Source organism: Grampus griseus (genome assembly GCF_964374135.1).
Source record: "Grampus griseus genome assembly, chromosome: 12".
Classification (NCBI taxonomy): Eukaryota; Metazoa; Chordata; class Mammalia; order Artiodactyla; family Delphinidae; genus Grampus; species Grampus griseus.
Genome location: NC_139006.1, coordinates 25,720,469 through 25,747,664, shown reverse-complemented (window position 1 = coordinate 25,747,664; position 27,196 = coordinate 25,720,469). Strand labels below are relative to the sequence as shown.

General features: G+C 49.3%; 1 protein-coding gene across 1 annotated transcript in view; it reads left to right on the top strand.

The window, feature by feature from the left end:
* Positions 1 to 386: 386 nt before the first annotated feature.
* UBE2L3 (ubiquitin conjugating enzyme E2 L3) overlaps positions 387 to 27,196 on the top strand; it is a 42,561-nt gene continuing 15,751 nt past the window's right edge. The window contains exons 1-2 of the mRNA XM_082667657.1: positions 387 to 436; positions 14,031 to 14,126. Of these exons, the coding sequence (XP_082523783.1) occupies positions 410 to 436; positions 14,031 to 14,126 (123 nt within the window). The 5' untranslated portion in view covers positions 387 to 409. The remainder of the gene's footprint in view (positions 437 to 14,030; positions 14,127 to 27,196) is intronic.

The following is a 27,196-nucleotide window of genomic DNA, read 5'->3' as shown; positions in this document are numbered from 1 at the left end:
ACACTATTTCCTCAGTGAGACTCCCTGACTCCCCCCCCCCGACCCCCCCCACCCCCGCCCATGAGAAGCAGGTTCCCACAGTCACATTCCCATCACCTCGGCGCTGATTGGTGCCTGAAATAATCCTGCCCCTTACCCCATCTCCCGCAGCCAGTATCACTGTGCACCTACTGTGTGTCGGGCTCTGTTTCCCAGTGCCACCGCACTGGGCGCCCCGCAAAGGCAGGGTCCCCGCCGGTCCCTGCGCCCCGGCGCTCCCAGGCCGCCGGCGCTGTGCCCGCACCGCGCCCGCACACAGTAGGCGCCTCGTTCGCCCGCGCCGCCGCCCCTCCCCCGCTCCAGGAAGTGCGGGGGCTCCGGCGCCGGCCGCCGCGATGCATTCTGGGCCAGCAGCAGCACCAGAGCCAAGATGGCGGCCAGCAGGAGGCTGATGAAGGTAAAGACCATTCTCCGGCGCCGGCGGGCGGACGGGGAGTGGCGTCGGCGGGGCCGCGCGGCCGCCCGGACCCCTCGGGGGGCCGCCGCCGCCCCCCGCCTCGCGTGGCGCCGCCGCCCAGGGCCGTGTGATGAGGGAGCTAAGGCGGCCGCTAGGCCGCAGCCCAGGAGGGAGCGCCAGGCCGCGCCGCCCCGGCCCTTCGCCGGCCGTCCGGCTGCCCCGCCCGGCCCGCGGGCTCCCTCCGCGAGGCGGCGGAGGCAGCAGGAGGCCCACCGGACGCCCGCGGGAGGCCCGAGCGCCGAGCCCGCGCCGCGGAGCTGCCCCGCCCTGGGCCATAGCGCACCGGGCTGGAAGCCGCCGGGCCGGGCGGGCGGGGGGCTCGGGGCGGGGGCCGGCGGGCGAAAGTTAGGCCGGGCTGCCGTGGGCGATCTGGGTGTGCGGGGGCCGGCAGACTGTCGCTGCGACTGCCGGCAGACTGTCGCTGCAACTGCAGAGTCACACAGCGGCAAGTTCGGCCCCGGGGTGCAGGAGAGCGGGAGGGCGGGGGGCGGCCGGCCGCGGCGCGGGCCTCCTGCCCCGTCCTCGTCATCCGCGCTCCGGGCCCTGCTGGAGCAAAGTGCCATTTTAGGGGTGGGAGTGGGAGTTAAAACCAACCAAAGTTTATAAAAATAACTTGCTACTTTGTATCTTGAACGCGGCGGGGTGCATTCTTGCTCGCTGGCTCCCCGAGTGAGGAGCACAGATGTCACCCGGGCCCAGTCCTTTCTCGAGTGTGTTTGCCGGCGTCCCCCAGAGCCGATCTCGCCTAGGTTTGCAAGTCGGCCGCCCTGCCGGTGGTGCTGCCGGGCTGCACCGGGCCGAAAATCAAAAGGGCCCAGGAGCTGATTTCCTGGGGGGAGATAAAGGGCTGGGGTTCCTCCTGGGCAGAGCAGTGCTCCGGAGAGCCAGACGTTGAGTTTGGAGTCCCAGCCTCCGGGCCCTCCCTCCCTGGGAACGTTTCCTTTCTTTTGTTCCCTAAGGACTAGACACGACATTGAACTTCATAAGACTGGATTGGAAGTGGGCACAAAAGAAGAGTCAGCAGAGTCCAGATTTCTCTCTTCTCTGTCAGTGACACCACCGTCCACACAGTCGTCCGGATGGGAAGACTGTTATTCATTTATTTTCCTCTCTACTTCCCAGAGGCAGTCATCCTTGATGCCTTTCGGATTTTACTTTAAAGGTTTCTTGAGTTCCTGACTTCTCTAATCTTACTGAGATTACTTGAATCCATACCCTCACCTCTCAGGTGCCTTTCTGAGTTCTCTCCTTCTCTGACTCGCCTTCTTGGCCACCACAGTTCTTTTTCTAAAGCAGATATTAATCCTTTCATGCTCCTGTCCTAACCTCCGTGATTTTATTGTCCTCGGAAGTTAATCCTAACTTCCTGGCAGCAAGACCCTTAGACTGCTGGAAAGTAATCTGTTCAGCCACACCCCCTGCTCCTTGGTTTGCCATCACTCTTGCACCTAATCACTGTAGCTGCCATTTTCCTTAGCCTTGACTTTGTGCAGCTCCGTACTTCATGTTCATGATGGTGTGTAATCCTCCCTGTGAAGTAGACTCTATTATTCCCATTTTGTAGGTGAGAAAATGGAATGCAGGGAGAATCGCTGGCTTGCCCCAGTTTTCTAGCTAGGGAGAGAGTGAGCTGTGATGTGACTAGTTCTGTCTGACCCGAGAGCCCCCGGCCCTTAGGTGGCCTTTGCACACGCTGTTTGCTCTCCCTGAGAAAAGCTGCCTTCCCCTCGCCTTTCATCCCCTTCCAGGGAAGTCCTGGGTTCAACTCCGAGGCCAGCTACTCTGAGGCCTCGCCTCCCCCATTAGAATGAGTTGTTTCCGCCTTTGTGTGACCACAGCACTTTCTTTATGTTTCTCTTTGAACACTTGTCACAATCGGATTTGTGTTAGACTTGCCTTTCCTACCAGGGTCTGAGGTCCTCAAGGGCAGGGATCTTGACCTAATTCATCCTGGTATCCCTTAGTCTAGGCCAGTTGACCCAGTTTGGGGCTCCCAGGCTCCCAGGGGTCTGAGAGGGGAGTTACTATGGTTTTTCAATTATTTTTGTGTTTCAAAAAAATTAGAGCTTAGGAAAAAATATGTAACATTAACTGAGTACTTGTTAAGTGCTAGATCATTTAGGTAAGTTTTTTTTAATGTTTTCAATAACTCTTAAAGGTAGTGTGTTGTCATCTTTATTTTACCAACGAGAAGGTTGTGAGGCTTAGCGGACCATCCTGGGGAGAGATGAGATGCTACATCTCCCTGTCTCCATATCCCAAGTTCCACGCCCCTTATCACATGGCCTCCTTTCTTATTCCAAGGATGCACGGAGGAGTATGTTGATTCCTGACTCTTGCCTGGAGATTCTTTCAATTTAGTAGGGGATGCTCGTTACAAGATGGTAATCATTGGCTCTGAGAGTCAGTGTTTAGGCCTGGTTAATTTAGAAAAAAAATTATTGAATCAGGTTGATCAGTACTTGGGCTGGATAATAAAAGGGATTTTCAGTGGTGAAAAGTAAACATGTTGAATAATCAAATGGATTACATCTTAAAGAACTGGAAATTTCCTCAAAAACCATTTTCTGAGACACTTGGAGTCAAAGATTTCTTTGTAACAATGGACTATCTGCAGATAGTGTAAAATACATTATTAAAAGTAGAGTGATTTGCATATATCAGGCTGAGAAGTTATTTTAGGCAAAGTGAATATGATAAAGTCTTTAATTTAAAAAGCAATTGCCAAAAGGATTAGCCTTTTTCAGAACACTTTTTAGGAATTACAATGTTAATAAAACATTAAATACATTTTAATTTGCAAGCAGCTAATTCAGCATTGATGGCAACCACCAGATTGTAACCATTGCTTCAGTCAGGAGGGGAAATAGCTACAAAAGTGAAACCTGTAGGTGTGGCTGAGGGAAATTGATTGCAGTCTGTTCATTTCTTTTTAGCCTCTCAATTGCACACATCTCCTGGAAGGGCCCTCCAGCTGGGTATCTTCCCAGAAGGGCTTTTCTCAGTGGGGAAGTTTGTAGATTTAAAAGAGGAGTGACATTTTATTAGTTATTATGGCATAACTCTTGAGATAAGGAATTGAGATTTGTAGCAGCCTGTTAATGCTATTTAAATACTGCTCACTCAGAGCTCCATATTGGTGTACTTTCAGCCCATAATCACATGTGAATGAGTAGGAGGAGTTGCTAAATAATAGTTCATTCCTTGGAATTCATTGTACTAAGCAGTGAACTAGTTTGCTCTTGAGTGCAGGTATAGTACTCCCTGAGGTTGGGTAATGAACACAAGGAGCGGTGAGTGTGTCTGGTGGGTGTGTTGTGCGTGAGGGGAGTTTTACAGATGGTGTCAGTGTTCTGAATCCACTGGGTTTTTGGGACTCGAGGAAAGCACAGCATTTTTTACCCTAAATTCATGCATCGCAGTGAGTTGGGACTATTTTAGCCTCCCTTAATGATATTCTTTGTAAATGTTTCTCTCTTAAGAGACAATTGGGACAGGCCCTGGGAAAGAGAGTATTCTCATTATTGCAATCTTGGAACCTTTTCTTGAGGTGTACACGAGCACAAAAACACTTGTTCCAGGGTACTTAGACCTATTCTGATTTTGCTACAACTCTAAGTTAAGAGGCTGTTGATTTAGTGTTTTATTACATCAGGTCACTTGAAAGTATTCTCACTCTTGGAAAGTATCACTAAATGTTCAAGAGATAACTTCTCTTTTCTTTGATGCAACAGTAAGTTGGGAATTAAAGCTTACAGAACCACAAAGCCCTCCCTCCTGGGCCTGGACTCTGGTGGTCCCCCACACCCCACACCCCCGCCCCTCCTCAGGAGTTTCCTTTGAATGGCGCCGGACCTGCAGGCCTCCGGGTCTGAGCCCCGCCTGTGCCCCCACGTCTGTCTTGCCTCCCTTAGTTAATGGGCCACTTGTCTACTCCATCACCAAGGAAGAACCTGGGGGAACCTGCCTCATCCCTTCCTTCCACATTGAGCCACTTGCCAGATTCTGCTGAACTAGGCCTTTATTTCCCTTCTCTTTCTGTCTTTTCTGCATCTCCACTGCCATGCCCTTCATGCAGGCCGTCCCTGTTGTGGTGGACACCTGCCTGGGATCGCTCAGTGGGTTCTTTGTGCTCGTCCCCAGTCAGCTCCTCACTCCCACGTCATCCCTAAGCGGCAGTGCGTTTGAGAGAAGTGCTCACGCCCAGGCCTTGCCCCCAGAAACCGGATCCGGGTTCAGTAGGGCAGGACCCGCGCTCCTCAGCGTGTCCTGTCCGGGGTTGGGCTTGTCAGTCTCATCTCCCCCGCTTGCCCTGGGATCCCCTGGACCCGCAAGCTCTGCACTCCCCGGCTCGTCTCTCTGCACCAGGGCGACTCCTTGACTCAGCTCCTGGGGGGTCTCCTCTGCACTGTGCCCTCAAGGAGCTGAAGGAGGGAGAAGAACGGCCCAGCCTAGAACAAAGGTCCTGGGCTGCCCGTGTGTGCTGGACGCCTGCCAGCTGAGGAGTGAGGGGGGGCGGATAAGCCCCTCTGGCGGGAGGAGGCCGAACTTGGTCTGGCCCTTCACTCTGAGCAGGGCTTTGGTAGCTTACTGGGCAGCTGGTGAGGGTGAGGAGCTTTCATCCTTCAGAACAGATGTAGTAACCCCTGGCCATGTGCTTCTTACCTTGCTCGGTCCCCTCCTTGAATTTTAGGGAGGCCACCCCTGTGGCGCTTTCCAGAAGCACTGGGGACTGACCTGGTTTTACCCTCTTCAGCGTGCCCAGCGCGCCTGGCCCTCTAGGACAAGCCTTCCCTCCCTCGGCTCGGCCGCTGGCAGAGCTGCCTCTCCATGAGGGGTCTCAGGAAGCCAGCGCGGGTGGATTTCAGGACAGGTGGCAGAGAGACGCTGTGCCTTTCAGTTGAGGATCCAATGGAGCCCCAGGTGCGGCGTCCAGAAGTGGCTGCTCGCTGATGAGGGCTCTGCTGGCATGTGTCTCCTGTCCAGACTCATTCTGTGTGTTCTCGAGGGCTTGGGCGAGCCTCACCCTCGCCCGGGAGAAAGGGGGAGGGAAGGGTCTTCCATTCAGGGCAGAGCTATTGAGAGTGGAATACTGCAGAGCGATTAAGAGCTCAGGTGCTGGAGCGTGTGTCCTGACCCGCCGTGTCTTAGCTGACTGAACCCAGGCAAGTTGCTTAACCTCTCTGTGCATTAGTCATGTCATCTGTGTGAAGATTGAGTGTGAAGATTGAGTTACTACATATCAAGCGCTCAGAAGAGCGCCTGGCATGTACTAAGTGTGGGTGTCAGCACGGGAGCCAGGAGAGTGGCCTGGTGGGAGGGAGGGAGGGTTTGGAGGAAATGGTGCTGCCCTCGGGGGTCGTGGGTTGGGGCAGGGAGGACACGAAGTCCCCCTCTCCACATGCCCTCCCGACTCTTGAAGTCACCTGTTCCTTAGGGTTAGTGAGAGGTTTCCTGAGACAGCTGTGCGAACGTGTCTTTGTTTAAAGATGTTTACTTTTTCCAGCAAAATTACACAGCTCTTGAATTCAAAGTCAGTGTCTCAGAATCTCACCCACGTGTTTTTTCTTCCTGTGCTGAGTGTGTGGGCCAATGAGGCTGCTGAGCTGGGCTGGTGGTCCCATCAAGGACGCTGTGCCTTTGGTCTCCTGCTCCAGGTCCTCCAGGCCTTGGCCGCAGTCTCTAGTGTCCAGAGCTGCAGGGCCCTGACAGGCGGGAGGCTGAGGCCCGGCCACCACCCACGGGTGGGGCCGCCAGGTGCTCCCTGCTCTCAGGGTTTCTCTCCTGCTTTTCACATGGCTTCCCGTAAGAAGGGACGGGATGGAGAGTAAAGTTCGTCTCAGGTTAGGTGGTGGTGGGGTTTGTGCTGTTTTGAATAGTTCCAGGCCTGTATCAGTTGGAGTTTTCCGTACTCCTTATCTTGCCAGATTTTGTTTCTGCTTCTCACTAGCAAGTTCGGCAAAGGGGTGAAGTGTGCCGGGCAGCCCCTGGCCCAGTGGACACATGTGCAGCCAAAGCAGGGACTGGCATCAGGTCCAGTGCTTCTGCTGGTGCTCCCTGTCTGAGCGGGCTGGGCAGTGGCTGTAGCTCCAAAGTCAGATGGCCCTTGAGCCCTTCCTGAGATGGTCTGTAAATGTGTGCACCCGCCCCCCGTGCCAGTCATTGGGAAACTCAGCACAGGAAAGCCACTTTACAGGTAGATCCGCTGCGTGGTCCACATGACTGTCCCTGTCTCCATCCCGGGATGCTGAACTCCAGAGTGTGTGATGCAGGTCAGAGTGCCAGGCCCACCCCCGTTCAGTTGGAGGCACACACGCATCCCGGAGTGAGGCCACCGTGCAGAGTGGGCCAGAGCGTGTGGGCAGCGCTGAGTGTCCCCTGCAGCCGTGTCCTGTTGGCACGACCATGCGCAGGCGGCCTGCTTCCTGGAGCAGCGTGCTGTGGTTGAGTTCTCCAAGACCTGGTTCAGATCCTCATCTCTGCCGCAGGCTCATCTGTGTCCTCGCCCTGAGCCTCAGTGTCCTGATTTCTCCAAAGGGACAGTGACACTCCCTCATAGAGTGAGGACCATCGCTGAGTGTGTCCATCATGGCAGTAACTGAGTGTGACATAGCTGGCACACCACTGGCTCGCTGTGGAGACGTGGTGGTGGGGCCCCCTTGGCTGAGCAGTCACTGAAATAAGAGACTCATGTCCTGGAGCTTTGAAGCCTTATGTTTTAGATTTACAGTGTATTGAATTACATTAAGGTCATAATTGAGTGTCATTGCCACTGGTTCCTTTGTGCAAGCTTGGAGTGTGCATTTCTGTCAAAATTAGTCACTTTGATACAGTCCCACAAGCAAGAAGTAGCTCTTTCAAATTATTAATGTCCCACCAGTTGCGTGGCTGGTATTTGACAGGGATCTTGTACTTTCCCTTGAACGTCGGGCTCTACCTGCCGGGTTTCATTTTGCCTGGATGGGAGAGCCTAGAAGTGTTCCGGGCACAGAAGAAACAGTTGCGGGGTGACTCGCCATAAATGGAGGGCTCAGGTGAAGGCTGTGTATGTTTGTCCTTTTGTCGTCGAGAGTCTGGGAAAGTGCAGTTCCAGGGCCGCCAGGCCCCCCAGGATCCTGACCAGGGAATGGGAGCCCCCGCCCCCCTTCCCCACCACTCTGTGGCTGGACATCCATGGAACAAAGTCTCTGGCTTGGGCTCTAGTCCTGACTCTGCCCTGTCCAAGGTCTGTCTGTGACTGGGCCCCTCTCAGCCTCTCTCCAGCCTTCCCTCCTGTCAAATAAAGCTGACGGGTTGGCCTGGCCCCCCTCAGGGGCATCGTGAGGCTCTGGTCTCTGCTTCTCACTTGGGGTCTGGCTCCTGCTGTTCACGTGGCTGGGTGGGGTGTGCGACTCTTGCACAAAGGCCAGCATCTTCCCTACCATGCCTCCTCCTGTTCTGCTTTGTTGGGATTTTGAAGGTGACAGTGCCGTGTGGAGGGGAGTGTGATGCGCCATTGGCAGGCCCCTGTCTTATGCTTCTTTGTCTTTTTCTTTTTAATTGGATCAGGTCATTTCTGAAAGCTTTGTGCTAACCGTAAACATCTTCATTTCTCATTTAAGGCCCCCGTGAGCTCTGGTCGTAGGCTGTCAACACCAATGTCATATCATGTGTATGTCCTGTTATATAGAACAGATAGAATATGTACGTTGGTGCCCTGACACTCTTAGATTTTAAGAAGTGTGGTGACACAGTTGTGGAGGGGAATGAACCGAACCCTAATTGAGTACCTCCTGCCAGCTTCAGCAACATCCAGCGTTTCTTGTAATTCTCAGCAGGGCCCTATGGAGTAAGCTTCCTACCGTAAGACTAGACTCCTAGACTCGAGCTTCAGGTGGTGTGAAAGGTGGGGCTGGGTTGAGCCCGGGCCTGTCTGACTCCAGAGTCCTCTGCTCTTCCTGGTCCACTGATGATTTGTTGAAGCAACCACCTACCAAATCAAAATATTGTTTCTGTGTATTATATATAAAATAAATGTTGAAGAGAATGGTTGGGGATTGAAATATTCTGCTTTTATCGCCCATAGGAAGGTTCAGCAGAGAAGGTTCAACAGTAGAATAAGCAATATAAGTCACAGTATGCACCTTCTAAGAAAAGTTCAGACCGGTTTCTGGGTTTCTGTCGGCGCAGACTTGTTGCTGTCAGAGGGACTCCTCACCTTGCTTCTGTGTGCTGGCCCGGTGGGAGGCCTTTGCTCTGGTAGGAGCTTGTTTGCAGATGTGGAAGTGACACTGAGTCAGGGAACTGGTCTCTTCTTTGCTGGAAGGCTGGGTTGTTCTCAAGGAGGGGTGCCCCTCACTGTGGCCTGGGACCCCTGGCCCAGGTGCCTGGTGCTCTCTGGAGGTTCTCAGTCTGTGGGTCCACGGGAGTCAGGCACCCCTCACTCCCCCCTGCGCCTGGGACCCACACCCTGGCCGAGTCCCCAGAATTAGTAGCCTTTCCAGCCAAGCTCTGTTCCTGTTGCTTCCCGAACCACCTGGGGGTTCCTTCCTTCTACGGCTCTGCCTGCGTCTCCCACGGGGACACCTATTCTCTTCACCCCAGGGTCCATCCTCCCCCTCCCTCAGGGCTGGTGTCAGCCTCTCCCGTGAAGCTGTTGGCCTCTGCTGTAGGCGCCCCCCACACCCCCGCAGGTCCCCAGAGCAGCTCCGCTCTCTTAACCCAGCTTCAACAGCCAGGAAGACCTTCAGCTTTACTTTCTGTAGTTCTTTAGGGGCGCATTGTGCTTTTTTCCATTTAGCAAATAGGAAATTACACCATGATATTAAATATGCCTTTTTTTTTTTTTAAATATGCCTTTTTTAAAAACTGTACCAGCGCCCCCTACCTTGACACTTGCCGTCCATAGCATTGATTTAACATCTGAAGCAGCCATGACTCAGACCGCTGATTTTTCCTTTGTACATCTGTCTGGATTTCATTTTTCTTTTTTGTTGTTGAAGTATGGTTGATTTACCGTGTTGTGTTTCAGGTGTACAGCACAGTGATGCAGTTATATATATACACATATATATGTTCTTTTCCAACTTCTTTTCTCTCTTTTTTTTTTTTTTTTTTTGCGGTACGCGGGCCTCTCACTGTTGTGGCCTCTCCTGTTGCGGAGCACAGGCTCTGGACGTGCAGGCTCAGCAGCCATGGCTCATGGGCCTAGCCGCTCCGCAGCACGTGGGATCTTCCCGGACTGGGGCACGAACCCATGTCCCCTGCATTGGCAGGCGGACTCTCAACCACTGCGCCACCAGGGAAGCCCTCTCTTATATGTTTTTATAAAATACTGAGTATAGTTCCCTGTGTTATACAATAGGTCCTTGTTGGTTATCTGTTTTACACATAGTATATCTGGATTTCTTAAAGAGGACCATGGCCTCACACTGATTAGGAACCACTGGCTCCTGAGGGCTTCTCAGTGTGTGAGGATTACCCAGGGAGACTGTAAACAGTCGAATATCAAAGAAGGAAAGAAACAGAGACTTGGTTAATTCTTCCCCAGCTCAGATGTGTACACTGCATTGTGAGACGAGGGCGTGCTGTGTATAATGTGTCCTGCTCCCTGTCTCTGCTCGGGGACCAGCAAGTCTCCTGCTGGGGCCGGACCGTGTCCCCTGCTGGTGCCCGTGGGGCTGTCGGGCAGTGGTCGCTTGTGCCCGATGCCACGCTTTGGCCTAGAGTGTTGCCGACACGCCAAGTTCTCCCTCTGGGCTTCGAGGAGTGCAGCCCTCTCTCTCTCCCTCGCCACTCACCCTGCCCAGGAAGCCCGCTCCCCACCAGGAGGGGGACGTGTGAGTGTCTGGTTCTCCTTCCCCGGTGTCTCTCTCGGCCTGTCAGCATCGTCCCATCTGCCTGAAGCAGCCGACCAACTGCTCTCGCAGAACTGACGCAGACCTTTGTGGGGCGTGTTTTGTCAGTCCCTGTGGTTCTTGGCTTTGGTCTTCCCAACTCCGTTCTGGAGCTGGACCCCTCTTTCTCCCACCATCCGTCGGACGTTCCAACTCTGAATCGATGTGGTCTCCTTGCCATTCCTCCCCCCGTTCTTCATCTTCAGTTACAGGCTGCAGTCACGCTGGAGGGTTTGTTAGGCCTTCAGATGAACCCGTCTCTCTTTTTTTTTTCCTATAAATTTATTTGTTTAATTTATTTAGTTTTGGCTGCATTAGGTCTTTGTTGCTGCACGTGGGCTTTCTCTTGGTTGTGGTCCGCGGGCTTCTCATTGTGGTGGCTTCTCTTGTCGCAGAGCATAGGCTCTAGGCGCGCGGGCTTCAGTAGTTGTGGCTCACACGGGCTCTAGAGCACAGGCACAGTAGTTGTGGCGCATGGGCTTAGTTGCTCCACAGCATGTGGGATCTTCCCAGACTAGGGTTCGAACCCGTGCCCCCTGCATTGGCAGGCGGACTTTTAACCACTGTGCCACCAGGGGAACCCCCGTCTCTTCTCTGAATGACTTGAGTCGGTCTTCAGCTTGTTCTCGGTGGAGGCGTGATTGGCATTTCGGGCTGATCAGTTCATGTCTGCGGGACTGTCTTGTGCATCTCAGGACTTTCAGTGTCCCGGCCCCCAAGAGTGTCAGTGGTTCTCAGCAGCTGTGGCTCTGGAGGGTGTTGGGAAGCTGGGTGGAGCTGTGTCACAGGCCTGGCATCTAGTGGGCAGGGCTCAGCGCTGCCCTGTTGAGAAACTCCCAGGGGCTGCCTGGCATTCCCTGAAGATGACAGGACTGGATGGCCGGCTTGTTTGTCTTGGTTTCTCTTACTTCTGCCTTATACCCACTTCTTGTTGTTTAGAACTATGCAAAGGCACCTGCCTCGTCATCTTTGCTGAGCGTCACTTGACAGCGAGGTGACTTGAGCTTACCCGGTAACCGTGCTCCGGGTTTCCCAAGCCTCCCAGCTCTGCTGTCACAGCATCACCATCTTCTCCTGCGGGTGGTGGGGGGCAGGGCGGGGGGCAGGGTTGCTGTCCTCCTCGCACCGAGCAGCTCCCGTCTTTGTTCCAGTGTCTCTTGATATCAGAGCATGATAGTTGCCCGCCCTGCACCCCTGCCAACACGCCACTCCTCCGTTTCTTGAGTAAGGTTCAGTTTCTCACTGCCAAGTTACGGTGGACAGTCCTACCTGCCACGTTTTTGTAATTTCCTTTGAAATGTACCTCCTTGTGTTTATTACCCATACCTCGTGTTGTTAGTGTGTGGATTTCTGAAGCTGTAAAGTATATTTATAGATTATTTTAAAATTTATTTTGTCCTATGAATATTGAATCTATTCTCTGTTGTTTCTTCTTTCTTGCTCTTTTTTTTTTTTAATTTTTTGGCCTTGCTGTGCGGCATGCGGGATGCAGGATTTTCTTGAGCAGGGATTGAACCCGTGCCCCCTGCAGTGGTAGCATGGAGTCTTAACCACTGGACCACCAGGGAAGTCCCTGTTTGACTGTCTAATTTCACAATTCTATCTGGAATTTTTTCCCATCTGTATTTGGTTTAAACATTTTTTAGCTTGGTAGGACTCAGCGCTACGGGACATGGTCTCTTCTGTTTCTAGACAAGAATCTTACTCTAGTGCCTTGAGCCGAGGGCCGGAAGGTCCCAGCACATAGAGAGCCCTGTTTACCCCAGGGCCTCGCCCCTGTCCAATCCCCTGCTTCCCATCTGATCAGTCACCGGATCACTAAGCAGATATTGTATTTGTGTGTGACGGTGGGCTCCTGGGCTTCCTGACCCCTGCCGTGCGCCTCCTCTTTTGGAGCTTACGTTCTGTTTGGGGAGTGAACCAGAGTGGGAGTGTGGGTGTGAGATTTGTTTCTTCCCCTTCCTGAATGTGCCCAGGCTTCATAATCCCCAGGGGAGCCTTTCCGATGAGCCCTGGGCATTAGTAGGAGGACCAGCTGACAGCTGGCAGGTCGGGTGGTCTCTCAGGTTCCATGCTTCCCCTCCTGCGGGCTCAGGAAGAGGGGCCAGGCCACCCCTTCCCCCACTGCTGGGGCCATGGCCACTAGCATCTTCCTCGTGGAAGCTGAGCATTGCTTAGAAATGGAACTCATCCTCTCACTGTGCAGCTTGCTAAAAATCCCCATTTCTCTCCACCCCACACCTGCTAGACCAGAGTTTCTGGGCCTGGGGCCCAGGCCGACGAGTGTGGTGGGCAGCTAGGGCTGGCAAGCAGCAGTCTTCCCTGTGGGAAGAGACTCAGCCTGGCCCCTGCCACCAAGCAGCAGCGTGTCCCACCTGTCTCCTCTGTGCAGTCACTTGACGTGCTGTCCTCCTTATCCTGCCCCGTGCCAGGCACACCTGTAACATCGGCTCAGCCCCCTTTCTCGGGACTCTTCTCCTTCCTTATCTCGTATCCCCCAGGGTGCCTTGTACACTGGCCGTTTGATGGGAATGTGGCACGCAGAGGATAGGGCGGCTGGTTCAGAGCCTCCGTGCCATCCTGCGCCACGGCACCAAACATGAAGGGGCTTCCTGGTTCTAGAGGGCTGCGGGGGCCAGACCAGCAAGGAGGAAGCCTGGGCTGTGGGACGCCATCCTGTGGGCCCTGCGGAGGAGGCAGGTCTGGGCTGGGTGGTGCTGTGGGGTTGGAGAGAGAGGCATCCAGGAGATGTGGAGGACGCTGTTGTGTCGTGGACGAGAGCCGGGTTGGGGTGTGGTGGGGGAGCGCCTCACTCTAGGCTCTGAGGATGGAGGAGCATGGGGGACCCAGGTGGGCGGGTGGCTGTGCAGTGGGTGGCTTGGGCCATAACGCCTGTTGGACGGTCACTCGAGTTGTTGGGGAAGCGGTGGGAAATGTCAGGCTAGTGCAGGGTTGAAAAACAAGTGACAGACAATTCTAGGCTAGAGACGGGAAGGGCCCTGATGTCGCCTGGCCGGCCGTGCTTTCTGGATGAAGTGGCGTTTGTATGATAACAACCCCTCATATATTTGCAAGGCGTTTTCTTGCACATAGCATGGTTCCCCCTCCTTGTCTACATCTTTGGGTCTCAATGCCCTTTTGCAGCAGAGGAAACCGAGGCTTAGTGAAGGTTTCCATCCTCCCCCACCCCCCCTCCAGCCCCAGGCTGGGTCGTCGGGCCCCAGCCATGTGCCCTGTGGAGGGAGAGCCCTTCTGAAACTGCACTCCAGCGTTGGGTGGAAAACTGTGGGTTTGTTTGCTTCTCTTCCCCAGTTCCATTCACCTTTACACGGAGGCAGCGCTTCATAGATCTGAGTTGGAAGGAGTCAGGTCTTCAGCACCTGGCCTGTGCCCCTGCTGCGTGGGGACAGCCCATAGGGGAGGGGATCGTCCACTGGGGCTGTGGGTTCACCGAGGTGGGTGCTTGTCTTGGCCTGGGGTATGGGTCAAGGGGGCCACTGCGGCTCCAGGCCTCTTAACCAGGCCAGGGCATCCAGCCATGCTCTGAGATGGCCTTGGTGGCGGTGTCGGCACTTGGTTTAATTTGAGGGAGTCAGGAGGGATCTAACGTGTGGTGCTTTCCCCTATTTGACACCCCTTTATGCTTTGTCAATCAACAGGAGCTTGAAGAAATCCGCAAATGTGGGATGAAAAACTTCCGTAACATCCAGGTTGATGAAGCTAATTTATTGACTTGGCAAGGGCTTATTGTTCCTGTGAGTATTGAACACCTCCACTTCTTACCAGATTATTCTTTACGCTGATGTGTGTGCTACGGGCTTCTCCCTCTGCTCCCAAGGCGGCTCTGACTCTAGGCGGCCAGCAGGTGCCCGAGGCGGCTGTCGCGGAGGCTCACAGGGCAGGGCCGTGAAGGGGAGCCCATCTGGGCTCTGGTCTCCTGACATTCTGAGGTCCGAGCCTTCCAGGCCTGTGAGGGTCGGCCCGGAAAGGACGTGCGTCTGTGCTCCTGCTCTTCCTTGGCTTCTCTCTGCCTGGCCGCGTTTGTCCAGACGGGCCGCTTTCTCCGACCTCTCTTGGGAGATAGCGGGTGTTTTCATCCATGTCTTCTCTTTGCTCTCCTGCCTGGGTTTGCGTCTGTGTTTCTAACCCTCTGGACACCTGTGTTCCAGGTTTTATTCTTGGGACCCTCCAGTCTGTGCCTCCCATTGGTCTCAAGTCCCTTTGCCTAGTGGCCCCCCAGTGTTTCTCTGGGGCATCTGCCCCCACGCCCCACTCCCTGTCGCCCAGACTTCCTTTGGGTGCTCGGGCCCTCTCCTCACCGCGGCTTCCTGTGGCCTCCCCGCCCTCTGGATTCCGCATCTACTCTTTCTGCAGCCCTTCATCTCCCCGTCCAGAGGCTTGTCCCATGCTGACTCCAGCTGTGACCCCGGTTTCCCTGCCCTCCCAGAACTGCTTCTGGCAGCACCTGGCCCACGTCCTCAGCCCCGGCTCGGCAGGTCCAGCCCTGGCCCTGAGGTCCTCACTCCTGTCCTGCCACTTCCTCTCAACTCTTAGCCATGGCTCTTGTCCAGCCTCTTGCCTTTCTCTTGCTCTGTTTTGTCTCTTGGGGACCTTGCTTCTTCCAGTGTCAGGTCATTGGGTTCTTGCTGGACGTGGAGGGGTGCGTCTTGGCCTCTGTTCCTGCCCATCTTGGCCTCTGCTCCTGCCCGCTTGCCGGAGGCAGCCTTACTTGGACGTCATGTGCCTTCCATGTCCCCGGCTTGCGACAGAGACCCTCTGTGCCAGTGACCCCCGTTCCTTCCTGTTCTTCCCACCCCCCGCCACCTCCTTTCATCCCCCCTGCCCTGTGCCTCACCCCTCCCCCCGCACCCCCCCACCCCGCCGCCCAGTGTAAAATCTCTCCTTACGAAGAGATGGGTCACTTTGCCAGAGCCGAGCAGAGAGCACGCTGACCAGAGATGCTTCCTTCTTGACACTGGTTGTAGGTCATGCTTTTTTAACAGTCCCTGGAACTTGAACAGCAAATATTGGATTTGTAGTTTATTTTTATAATCATTTGGATAACTAAGGAAAGATATGCTTTATAGTGTTTCAGTGCACACCAAAAATTATAAACCTGGCAGCGTCCAGCCTGGTTTTGCCCCCAGCCCTTGCCCACTGTGGGGACATATTAGATGTTGAGTGGAAGGATGGCCAAGACCATATGACCCCTGGCACTTTCCTAATTGAGATTTTGTTTCCTACTGATAAAATAGGTGAATAGTTAAGATGTGGATCTTTTGAAAAATAATAAGAATGACCGGGACAGTTTTAAGCGGTCAGGCTGGGCAGCCTACCGTGGGAGCTCAGTAGCCGGCTCCAAGGGTAGGTGGCTGTCTGGCAGGCGTCTCCCTGGTGTCGCATCGGCAGAGCCTGTGGAACGGGCGACTTCTCATTGAGCCCCGGGTGGAGATGGCTGGTAGAGTCCCAGTGGCCTGGGCCAAGGCTCCAGGCAGTGTCTGGAGCATCTGGGGAAGCTGTGCCTGGAGACAGGGCTGTGGCCAGGGCTCCTCTCGCCCTGCTCACGCTGCCTCTTCCTACTTCTCTGGCCCCTGGGTTGGCGTGAGGAGAGTTTCAAGGAAGCAGTTGGCAACTGCTCTGTCCAAGGTCCCCACTAGTACCCCACACCTGGGCCTCGCGTCTTCCTGCTCTGTAGGGGCTGGGTCAGCAAGGGGTCTTCTCCCCAAACTCACCTGGGATCCATCCAGCTGGAGTGAAAAGCAGGGCCAGGCTGATAAAGATGTGGCCCCCCGGGAAGTGGGCCTTTACAGCAGGGTACTTGCTGGTCCTGGGGAAGCCACCTGGCAAATCCACCCTGGTTGCAGTTCAGAGAGAGGGCAGGCCCAGACCTCAGGGGGCGATGGCGGGGGCACTTCATCGTTACCATGGCAATTCACGTTGATTCCCTTTAAACACTTGGTTTTTTTGTGTTTTTTTTGCGGTACGCGGGCCTGTCACTGTTGTGGCCTCTCCTGTTACGGAGCGCAGGCTCTGGACGTGCAGGCTCAGCGGCCATGGCTCACGGGCCTAGCCGCTCTGCGGCATGTGGGATCTTCCGAGACCGGGACACGAACCCGTGTCCCCTGCATCGGCAGGCGGACTCTCAACCACTGCGCCACCAGGGAAGCCCTAAACACTTGTTTTTATATAAGATTTCTCCATTTAAAATTCAGATGTAAGGTCTAAGGAAGAAAAGAATCCCATAATCCCATTATGAAGAAATTCAGTTTAGTGAGTTTTTGGCACATGCCCTTCAGGAACAGGGGCCTAGTGGTGAACCTTCTTGAGGCTTCTCTCCCAGTGGGCGTGTCCACCCCTAACCGGGTGCTCACACCCCCTTTAATGGGCCAGTTGCTGATGTCATAATTTTATCATTATTTGGTCATTGCCTTGAAACTCTTCATGAACATAAGTTTTAGTAACTATCCTATAGCCCATGTTTTATAAGTTATAGGTGTACAATATAGTCATTTTTATTTTAGATTCTGATCTTAAGATACAGTATTCTGTATTATATATTCCATTAGGATCAGGGTTGTACTATATTTAAGGAAAAACCATCTTTAGGGCTATATATGTTGTCAAATTACTTTCCAGAAAGGTTGTGCTAGTTTATACTCCTACAGGTACTGTCTGCACAAGTGCCCACAAGTGCCCACACGTGTCCTTGGCTGTTGTGGAGGTTGCTGAGCATTTTTAAAGGGGGTTCTGAGTGTCACGTGCTTCAGCACCCAGGCTGTGCGGTCCCGCTGCCCAAGGGGAGAGCCCCAGCCCTGCCCCTGACGGGAGGGGTGGTGATCTTGGGCCAGCTACACAGTTAGTCCCAGCGTCCTCACCTCTAAAAGGAGCACTTCCCTTCTGGCTGTTGTAAAAGTTCAGTAAGTGCACATGTTAAATGCTTAGTCTCACTCGGGGGCTCTCTGGAACGCTGTTTGCCCTAACAGAGGGTCCATGAAACAACACGCAGGAAGAAATTCTTGTCAGTTTGATAGGTGCAAAAGTTCTCAGCTTGATATGTGTCTTTGTCCCATTTGGGCTGTTGTATAACAAAATACTAGATAGCTGAGCTTATAAGCAACAGAAATTTATTTCTCACAGTCCTGGGAGCTGTAGGTCTGAGATCAGTGCTAGTTGGGTGAGGACCTTCTTCTCACGAGTCACAGGCTGTTGCTCGCATGGCAGAAGGGGCACCAGTCCCATTCGTGAGGGCTCTGCCCTGGTGGTCTAATCCCCTCCCAGAGGCCTCACCTCCCCACACCATCACCTTGGGGGGGGTAGGTTTTTGTTTTTGTTTTTCTGGCTGTGTTGGGTCTTCGTTGCTGCACGCAGGCTTTCTCTGTTTGTGGTGAGTGGGGGCTACTCTTTGTTGTGGTGCGTGGGCTTCTCGTTGTGGTGCCTTCTCTTGTTGTGGAGCACGGGCCCTAGGTGTGCTGGCTTCAGTATTTGTGGCTCACGGGCTTAGCTGCTTTGTGGCATGTGGGATCTTCCCTGACCAGGGCTTGAACCCGTGTCCCCTGCATTAGCAGGCGGACTCTTAGCCACTGTGCCACCAGGGAAGTCCAGGGCGGTAGGTTTTGACATAGGAATTTGGAGGGACACAAACATACGGACCATAGTAATTTGTATTTAAAATTTTGTTTTTGCAGTTGAAGGTTTTTTTACTTATTTATTGACTGTTTATGTCTCTACAGTCTATTATCTAATAAGGTTTTAGTATGTTTGTCAAATTGCGCGAATTCTGTGTATTAATCCTTTGTGTCTGGGACAAATAATTTTCAGCTTAGTGTTTTCTTTTAAATTTTGTTTATTCAAAATTAATTTTAAAGTTTCTCTTTTAAAAAATTTAAAAATTTTGCTTCATCAATTTTTTTTATTGTGGTAAAATGTATGTGACATAAAATTTGCCATTACAGAACTTTTTAAGTGTACAATTCAGTGACATTAATTACAGTCAAAATGTTTTGCAGCCATCATCACTGTATTTCCAAAACTTATCACTCAAACAGAAATTCTGTAGCCATGAAGTAATAACACTCTGCTCTCCTACCCCCCAACCCCTAGTACTCCCTAATCTACTCTGTATGTCAATGAATTTGCTTATTGTAGATATTTCACATAAATGAATCATATAAAGTTTGTCCTGGGCTTCCCTGGTGGCGCAGTGGTTGAGAGTCCGCCTGCCGATGCAGGGGACATGGGTTCGTGCCCTGGTCCGGGAAGATCCCACGTGCCGCGGAGCGGCTAGGCCCATGAGCCATGGCCGCTGAGGCTGTACGTCTGGAGCCGCAACGGGGTGGCCACAACAGTGAGAGGCCCGCGTACCACAAAAAAAAAAAAAAAAAAATTGTCCTTTTTTATCTGGCTTATTTCACTCAGCATAATTTTTTTCAAGGTTCATGTACATCATACCATGTATCAGAACATCGTTTTTATGGATAAATAATTTTCTTTTATATGTCTACACCACCTTTTTTTTTTTTTTTTTTGGCCTCGCCTTGCAGCATGCAGGATCTTAGTTTCCTGTTCAGGGATCGAACCCATGCACCCTGCAGTGGGAGTGTGAAGTCTTAACCCCTGATATGCAGGTATCTGCCTGAGTCCCATCTTCAGTTTTTCGGGGTAATATGTAGAAGTGGAATTGGCTGAATCACATGGTAACTCTGTGTTTAACTCTTTGAGGAACTGCCAGACTGATTTCCGCAGTGGCTGCACCATCTTACATTCCCACCAGCAGTGCACAAGGATTCCAGTTTTTCCACATCCTCACCAACAATTATTTTCCTTTTTTTTTTTTTTAAAGTTATAACCATTCTAGTAGATGTGAATTGGAATCTCAATGGTGGTTTCGATTTGCATTTTCCTCATGATTAAGGATGTTGAGCATTGTTTCACGTTTTTATTGGCCATTTGTATATCTTTGGGGGAATGTCTAAAGTTCTTTAACCCCCCCTCCTTTTGAAAACATTTTATTTATGTATTTATTTTTGGCTGCATTGGGTCTTCATTGCTGCTCGCGGGCTTTCTCTAGTTATGGAGAGTGGGGGCTACTCTTCATTGCAGTGCGTGAGCTTCTCATTGTGGTGGCTTCTCTTTGTTGTGGAGCATAGGCTCTAGGCGCGTGGGCTTCAGTGGTTGTGGCACACAGCCTCAGTAGTTGTGGCTCGCAGGCTCTAGAGCACAGGCTCAGTAGTTGTGGCGCATGGGCTTAGTTGCTCTGCGGCATGTGGGATCTTCCTGGAGGGCTCGAACCCGTGTACCCTGCATTAAAGACTTTTTTTTTTAAGAGCAGTGTTAGGTTTGCAGCAAAACTAAGAGGAAGGACAGATATTTCAGGTATACCCCTTCCCCCCTCCCCCACATAGTCTCCCCCATTATCAACATCCCCCACCAGAGCCAGGCATTTGTTATAACTGATGAACCTATGTTGGCACACCATAATCACCTAAAGGGCACAGTTTACATCGGAGTCACTCTTGGTGTTGTACATCCTGTGAGTTTGAACAATGTATAATGACATGTATCCACCATTAGAGTATCATATAGAGTAGTTTCACTGCCTCAGATCCTATGTGCTCTGTCTGTTCAATCCTTCCCCACTCCTGGCAAGTACTGATTTTTTTTTTTTAACTGTCTTCATAGTTTGGACGTTCAAGACTGTCGTATGGTTGGAATCATACAGCAGCTTTTCAGATTGGCTTCTTTCGTTTAGTAATGTGCAATTAAGATTTCGTTGTGTTTTGATAGCTCATTTCTTTTTAGCACCAAATAATATTCTGTTGTCTCAATGTACACAGTTTGTTTATCCATTCACCTCCTGAAGGACATTTTGATTGCTTCCAGATTTTGGCAGTTCTGAATAAAGCTGCTATACACATTCTGAGTTGGGTTTTTTGTCTCTTTGTCTTTGAGTTAAAGGAGTTCGTTATATATTCTACATATTAAACCCTTACTAGATATATAATTTGCAGATATTTTCTCCCACTCGGTTGTCTTTTTACTCTCTCGACTGTGTCCTTTGATGCACAAAGTTTTTAATATTCATGAAGTCCATTTTACCTATTTTTTCTATTGTTGCCTGTGCTTTCAGTGTCATATTTGAGAAACCATTGCCAAATCCAAGGTCATGCAGGTTTTGCCCTATGTTTTCTTCTGAGAATTTTTAGTGTTAACTCTTGAACTTAGCTCTTTGTTCCATTTTGAGTTTTTTTAAATGGTATAGGGTAAGGGCCCAACTTCATTCTGTTGCACGTAGATGTACAATTTTCCCGGGACCATTTGTCGAAAAGACTGCTTTTTCCCATTGAGTGATTCTGGCATCCTTGTCAAAAATTAATAGAGCTAGAAAACTAATAAGGACCTACAGTGTAGCACAGGGAACTCTACTCAGTACTCTGTAATGGCCTGTATGGGGAAAGAATTTAAAAAAGAGTGGATATACATATAACTGATTCACTTTGCTGTACAGCAGAAACTAACACCACATTGTAAGTCAACTATACGCCAGTAAAAATAAAAAAAATAATAGAACATATATGTGAGGGTTTAATTCTGGACTCTCAATTCTGTTCCTTTTTATATTATTTATTTGGTTGCACTGGGTCTTAGTTGAGGCAGGTGGGCTTCTTAGTTGCAGCTCGCAGCCTCCTTAGTTGCGGCACAAGGGCTCCTTTAGTTGAGGCAGGTGGGCTCCTTAGTTGCGGCTCCAGGGCTCCTTAGTTGTGGCTCACGGGCTCTTTAGTTGCGGCATGCATGTGGTATCTAGTTCCCTGACCAGGGGTCAAACCCGGGTCCCCTGCATTGGGAACATGGAGTCTTATCCACTGCGCCACCAGGGATGTCCCTCAGTTCTGTTCTGTTGGTCTGAATGTCTGTCCTTATGCCAGTACCACACTGTTTTGATTACTGTAGCTTTGTAGTAAGTGTTTGAAATCAGGAAATGTGAGTTCTCCAACTGTGATCTTTTTCAAGATTGTTTTGACTATTCAGGGCCCCTGTGTAACTGGGCAGGACCCTATGGGGCCTTCCCGGAGCAGACCCCTCCCCCATATCCTCTCCTTTAGCTCCTCCCTGAAGTACGTAGATAAAAGTATCTGATGCACATTTCTTGAGTTGTTTTACAGTTGCTAAAACCACCACCAAATGGAAGAAATTAACTACTTGATGACCATGAGTAGGTAGCTCCCAGACCTACTGGTGCCTAAGGATTGATAATGTTAACCCCTGTGACACTACCCTGTTACCTCACCATCAACCAATCAGAATTGTGCACAAGCTGATTACATACCCTGGGACTTCCCTCCCTCACCTGACCTTTAAAAATGCTTTCCTGAAACCCATTGGGGAGTTCGGGTATTTTGAGCACTAGCTGCCCTGGACTCCTTGCTTGGCACCCTGCACTTTCCTTCACCACAACTCAGTGTCAGTAGATTGGTTTTACTGAGTATGGGCAAACAGACCTAAGTTTGGTTCAGTAACACCTTGAGATCCCATATGAATCTTAGGATGGGTTTTTCCATTTGAAAAAAAAAATTATTGAGGTTTTGAAAGAGATTATATTGAATCTTTAGATCACTTTGGGTAGTATTGTCATCTTTACAAAAGCAAGACTTGCAGTCCAGGAACCCAAGATGTCTTTCCATTTATTTAGGTTTTCTTTAACTTCTTTCAGCAGTGTTTTGTAATTTTTGGTGTACAACTTTTACACCTCTGTATTTTTCAGCTCAGGATGAAAAAACAAAACCGAAACAAAATCATAGCCTGGGTCACTTGAAACAACAGAATTCAGTTTTCTCACAGTTCTGGAGGCCAGAAGTCCCAGATCAAGGTCTGGCAGTAATCAATGATCAAAAACCTCCCAACAAAGTAAAGTTCTGAATTGGATGACTTTTCTTGGTGAATTCTACCAAACATTTAAAAAATTCGGTTGGTTTCTGATGAGGACTCTTCCATAGCCTTCTTGTTGTGTCCTCATGTGGCCTTTTCTCAGTGCACGGGGAGAGAGAGCAAGAGTGCTCTCTTTTTTTTATTTTGGCCGCACCACGCAGCCTGCAAGATCTTAGTCCCCCGACCGGGGATTGAACCTGTCCCCTCAGCAGTGAAAGCATGGAGTCTTAACCACTGGACCACCAGGGGAGTCCTGGGAGCTCTCTTCTTTTTAGGATACTAATGCTGTCAGATCAGGACTCTACCCTGTGACATCATTTAACCTTAATTACTTCCTTACTCTCTAGCCACACTGGGGTTAGGGCTTCAATATAAGAATTCGGAGGGGACACAGACATTCAGTCTGTAACAGCCACCTCGGTTAAATTTATTCCTAGATATTTTACTTTTTTCAGTGTTACTGTAAGTGGAATTGTTTCCTTTATTTCCTTTTCGGATTCATTGTTGTTCACTGTTAGTGTACAGAAATGTAACTGATATTGGCGTGTTGATTTTGTATCCAGGAACGTTGCTAAATTCATTTTTTCTAACAGTTTGTGTATGAATAATCTTTAGTTTTCTATGTATGAGATCAGTTCATCTCTGAATAGAGGTAGTTTTGTTTCTCCCTTTCCAATTTGGATGCCTTTTATTTCTTTTTCTTGCCTGATTGCCCTGGCTAGAACTACCAAATATTGTATTGACTATAAGTGGCAAAAGTAGGCATCCTTGGGACTTCCCTGGTGGTCCAGTGGTAAAGAATCTGCCTTCCAATGCAGGGGACGCAGGTTCCATCCCTGGTCGGGGAGCTAAGATCCCACATGCTGCGGGGCAGCTAAGCCTGCGTGCCACAACTACTGAGCACATGCACCTCGACTAGAGAGCCTGCGTGCTACAAACTAAAGAGCCCACGCGCTGCAACAAAAGATCCCGCGTGCCAGAACTAAGACCTGATGCAGCCAAAAAAAAAAAAAAGTGGGCATCCTTGGGAATTCCCTGGTGGCAGTCCAGTGATTAGGACTCGGGGCTTTCACTACCGGGGTCCAAGTTTGATCCTTGGTTGGGGAGCTAAGATCCCGCAAGCTGTGTAGTGCAGCCAAAAAATAAAAAATGTTGGCATCCTTGTCTTGTTACTAATTTTAGGAGAAAAGCTTTCAGACTTTCACCATTCAGTGTGACGTTGGCTGTAGGTTTTTCATGTTGGCTGTAGGCTTTTTTCATGTTGAAATTTCTTTCTATTCCTAGTTTATTGAGTGTTTCATCACAAAAGTGTATTAGGTTTTGTCAGATACTTTTCTGCATCAATTGAGATGATCTTTTTTCCTCCTTCATTCTATTCTTTTCTATTCTGCACACACATGGTGTGTTGATTGATTGATTTTTGTATGTTGAACTATCCTTGCATACCTGGGATAAATCCTACTTGGTCATGGTGTACGATCCTTTTAATATGCTGCTGAATTTCAGTTTGTTAGTATTTTGTTGAGGATTTTTGCATCAAAATTCATATACTTTTCTAATAGTGTCTTTGACTCTGATATCAGGGTTATGCTAGACTTGTAGAATGAGTTAGAAAGTGTTCCCACCTCTTCAGTTTTTTGGAAGAGTTCAAGAATGATTGGTGTTAATTTTTTTAATGTTTGGTAGCATTCACCAAGAAAAGCCATCCAGTTCAGAACTTTACTTTGTTGAGAGGATTTTGATTACTGGATTACTGATTCAGTTTCTTTACTACTTATAGGTCTATTTAGATTTTTTCTCAATTCAGTTTTGGTAGGTTGTGTGTTTCTGTGAATTTGTCCATTTCATCTAGGTTATCCAATTTTTTGGTGTACAACTGTTCATAGTATTCTCTTGTAATCCCTTTCTATTTCTATAATAAATGTAATGTTCCCACTTTCATTTCTGATTTTAGTAATATGGATTTCCTCTCTTTTTTCCTTAGTCTAGCTAAAAGTTTGTCACTTCAGTTGATCTCTTCAAAGAACCAACTTGTTTTCATTGATTTTTTTTTCTCTATTTTTTTCCTGCACTGTTTATCTCCTCTGTAATTGTTATTACTTACTTCTTTCTTCTGGTTTTGGGTTCAGTTTGTTCTCTTCTCATTTTTTAAGGTATTCAGTTAGATTATTGATTTGAGATCCTTCTTTTTTTGTTGTAGGCATTTACAGCTGTAAATTTTTCTCTGGGCACTACTTTTGCTGCATCCTTAAGTTTTGATGTCTTGTGTTTATCATCTCAAGGTATTTTCTAATTTCCCATGTGATTTCCTTTTTGACCAATTGGTTGTTTGTGTTTAATTTCCTCATACTTGTGAGTTTTCCAGCTTTCCTTCCATTATTGATTTCTAGTTGTATTCCATAGTGGTCAGAAAGATATTTGTTGATCTTCTGTCTTGTTCTGTTATTGAAAGTGGGGTATTGAAATCTCCAACTATTATTTTATAACATATTTCTCCCTTCAGTGCCATCAATTTTTGCTTCATATGTTTTGGTTCATAATTTGTTAGTTGCATATAGGTGTATAATTGTCATATCTTCTTGATGGATTGAACCTTTTACCAATATATAATGTCCTTTGTGTCTTGTACTTTTTCCGTCATTTACTTCTAACCTCTTTGTGTCTTTGTATGTAAAGTGAATCTCTTATAGGCAGCATATGGGTGGATTGTGTTTTCTTATCCATTCTGGCAATTTCCATCTTTTAAGTGGAGAGTTTATTCCATTCACATTTCAAGTAATTGCTGACAAGAAAGTATTTGCTTCTGTTATCTATTTGTTTTCTGGATGTCATGTATGCATTTTGTTCCTAAATTCTTCCATTATTGCCTTTTTTGGGTATTTAGTTGATTTTTTTGTAGCATATTATTTTGATTCCATTCTTCTTTTCTTTTCTGTATGCCTGTTAGTTATTTTCTTAGAGGTTACCTTGGGGATTACAATTAACATCTTAATCTTTTAACAACCTAGTTTGAATAATACCAACTTAATTTCAGTAGTTACAAACACTCTGGTCCCTTATATTTCCATTACCCAACCTCTCATATTGTTACTGTCGCAAAGAGAAGTTACAAACCCAAAGTATAATAACCAATAATGTTGGGTTTTATATTATCTTGTATAGTTTCTTAACCATTTTTCTTTATTTCTTTTTATGGCTTCAAGTTACTGTCTAGTATCTTTTTGTTTAGCCTGAAGACTCCCTTTTGTATTTCCTTTACAGAACATCTACTAGTGATGAATTCATTCCCTCTTTCTCTTTTAGATTTTTTTATCTGGGAATATCTTAATTTTGCCTTCATTTTTTAAAATTTTTTTATTATTTTTAAATTTTTTCTGACCATGCCACACAGCATTTGGGATCTTAGTTCCTTGACCAGGGCTCGAACCTGCTCCCCCTGCAGTGGGAGTGTGGAGTCTTAACCACTATACCACCAGGGAACTCCCTCACCTTCTTCTTCTTCTTTCTTTTTTAAAATTATTTATTTATTTACTTATTTTTGGCTGCATTGGGTCTTCGATGCTCCACATGGGCTTTCTCTAGTTGCATTGAGTGGGGGCTACTCCTCGTTCTGGTGCTAGGGCTCCTCATTGTGGTGGCTTCTCTTGTGGAGCAGGGCTCTAGGTGCACAGGCTTTAGTAGTTGTGGCACATGGGCTCAGTAGTTGTGGCTCGCAGACTCTAGAGCACAGGCTCAGTAGTTGTGGCATACAGGCTTAGTTGCTCTGAGGCATGTGGGATATTCCCAGACCAGGGCTCAAACATGTGTCCCCTGCATTGACAGGCGGATTCTACCACTGCACTGCCAGGGAAGTCCTTCGCGTTCATTTTTTTTTTTTTTTTTTGGTGGTACGCGGGCCTCTCACTATTGTGGCCTCTCCCGTTGCGGAGCACAGACTCCAGACGCGCAGGCTCAGTGGCCATGGCTCACGGGCCTAGCCGCTCCGCGGCATGTGGGATCTTCCAGGACCGGGGCATGAACCTGTGTCCCCTGCATCAGCAGGCGGACTCTCAACCACTGCGCCACCAGGGAAGCCCTCGCCTTCATTTTTGAAGGATAGTTTTTGCTGACAGTCTTTTCCTTTTAGCACCTTGAATGTGTCCTCCCACTGCCTTCTGGCCTCCATTCTGGTTAGAAATCAGTTGTTGCTGCTTTCAAGTTACTTCTTTTGCTGCTTTCAAGATTATCTCTTTGTCCTTTGATGATTTGACTATCTTGGTATGATCTCTCTGAGTTGATCCTGCTTGCAGTTCATTGAGCTTCTTGGATGTGTAGATTCATATCTTTTATGGAATTTTGAATGTTTGGGGTCATTATTTTTTTAAATATTCTTTCTGCCCCTTTACTCCTTATCCGTTTGTGGGCCCCCATAATATGTGTGTTGGTGTGCTAGGTGATGTCCCATATGTCCCTATGCTCTGTTCACTTTTCTTCATTTTTCTGCTCCTTAGATGGGATAATTTCAATTATCCTAACTTCAAGTTTGCTGACTCCTTTTGCTTGCTCAAGTCTACTACTGAATTGCTCTAGTGAGTTTTTCATTTCAGTTATTGTATTATTCTCCAGAATTTTTGTTGAGTCCCTTTCTATAATTTCTGTGTCTTTATTGGTGTTCTCATTTTGTTTAGACATTATTTTCCTGGCTTTGTTCAGTTTTTTTGTTGTTTTTTTTTTGGCTGTGTCGGGTCTTAGTTGTGGCGTGCTGGCTCTTCGTTGTGGTAAGTGGGCTTCTCTCTAGTTGTGGTGTGTGGGTTTTCTCTTCTCTAGTTGTAGTGCATGGGCTCTGTAGTTTGCAGCACTCAGGCTCTCTAGTTGAGGCTTGTGGGCTCAGGAGTTGTGTGCGGGCTTAGTTGCCCCACAGCAT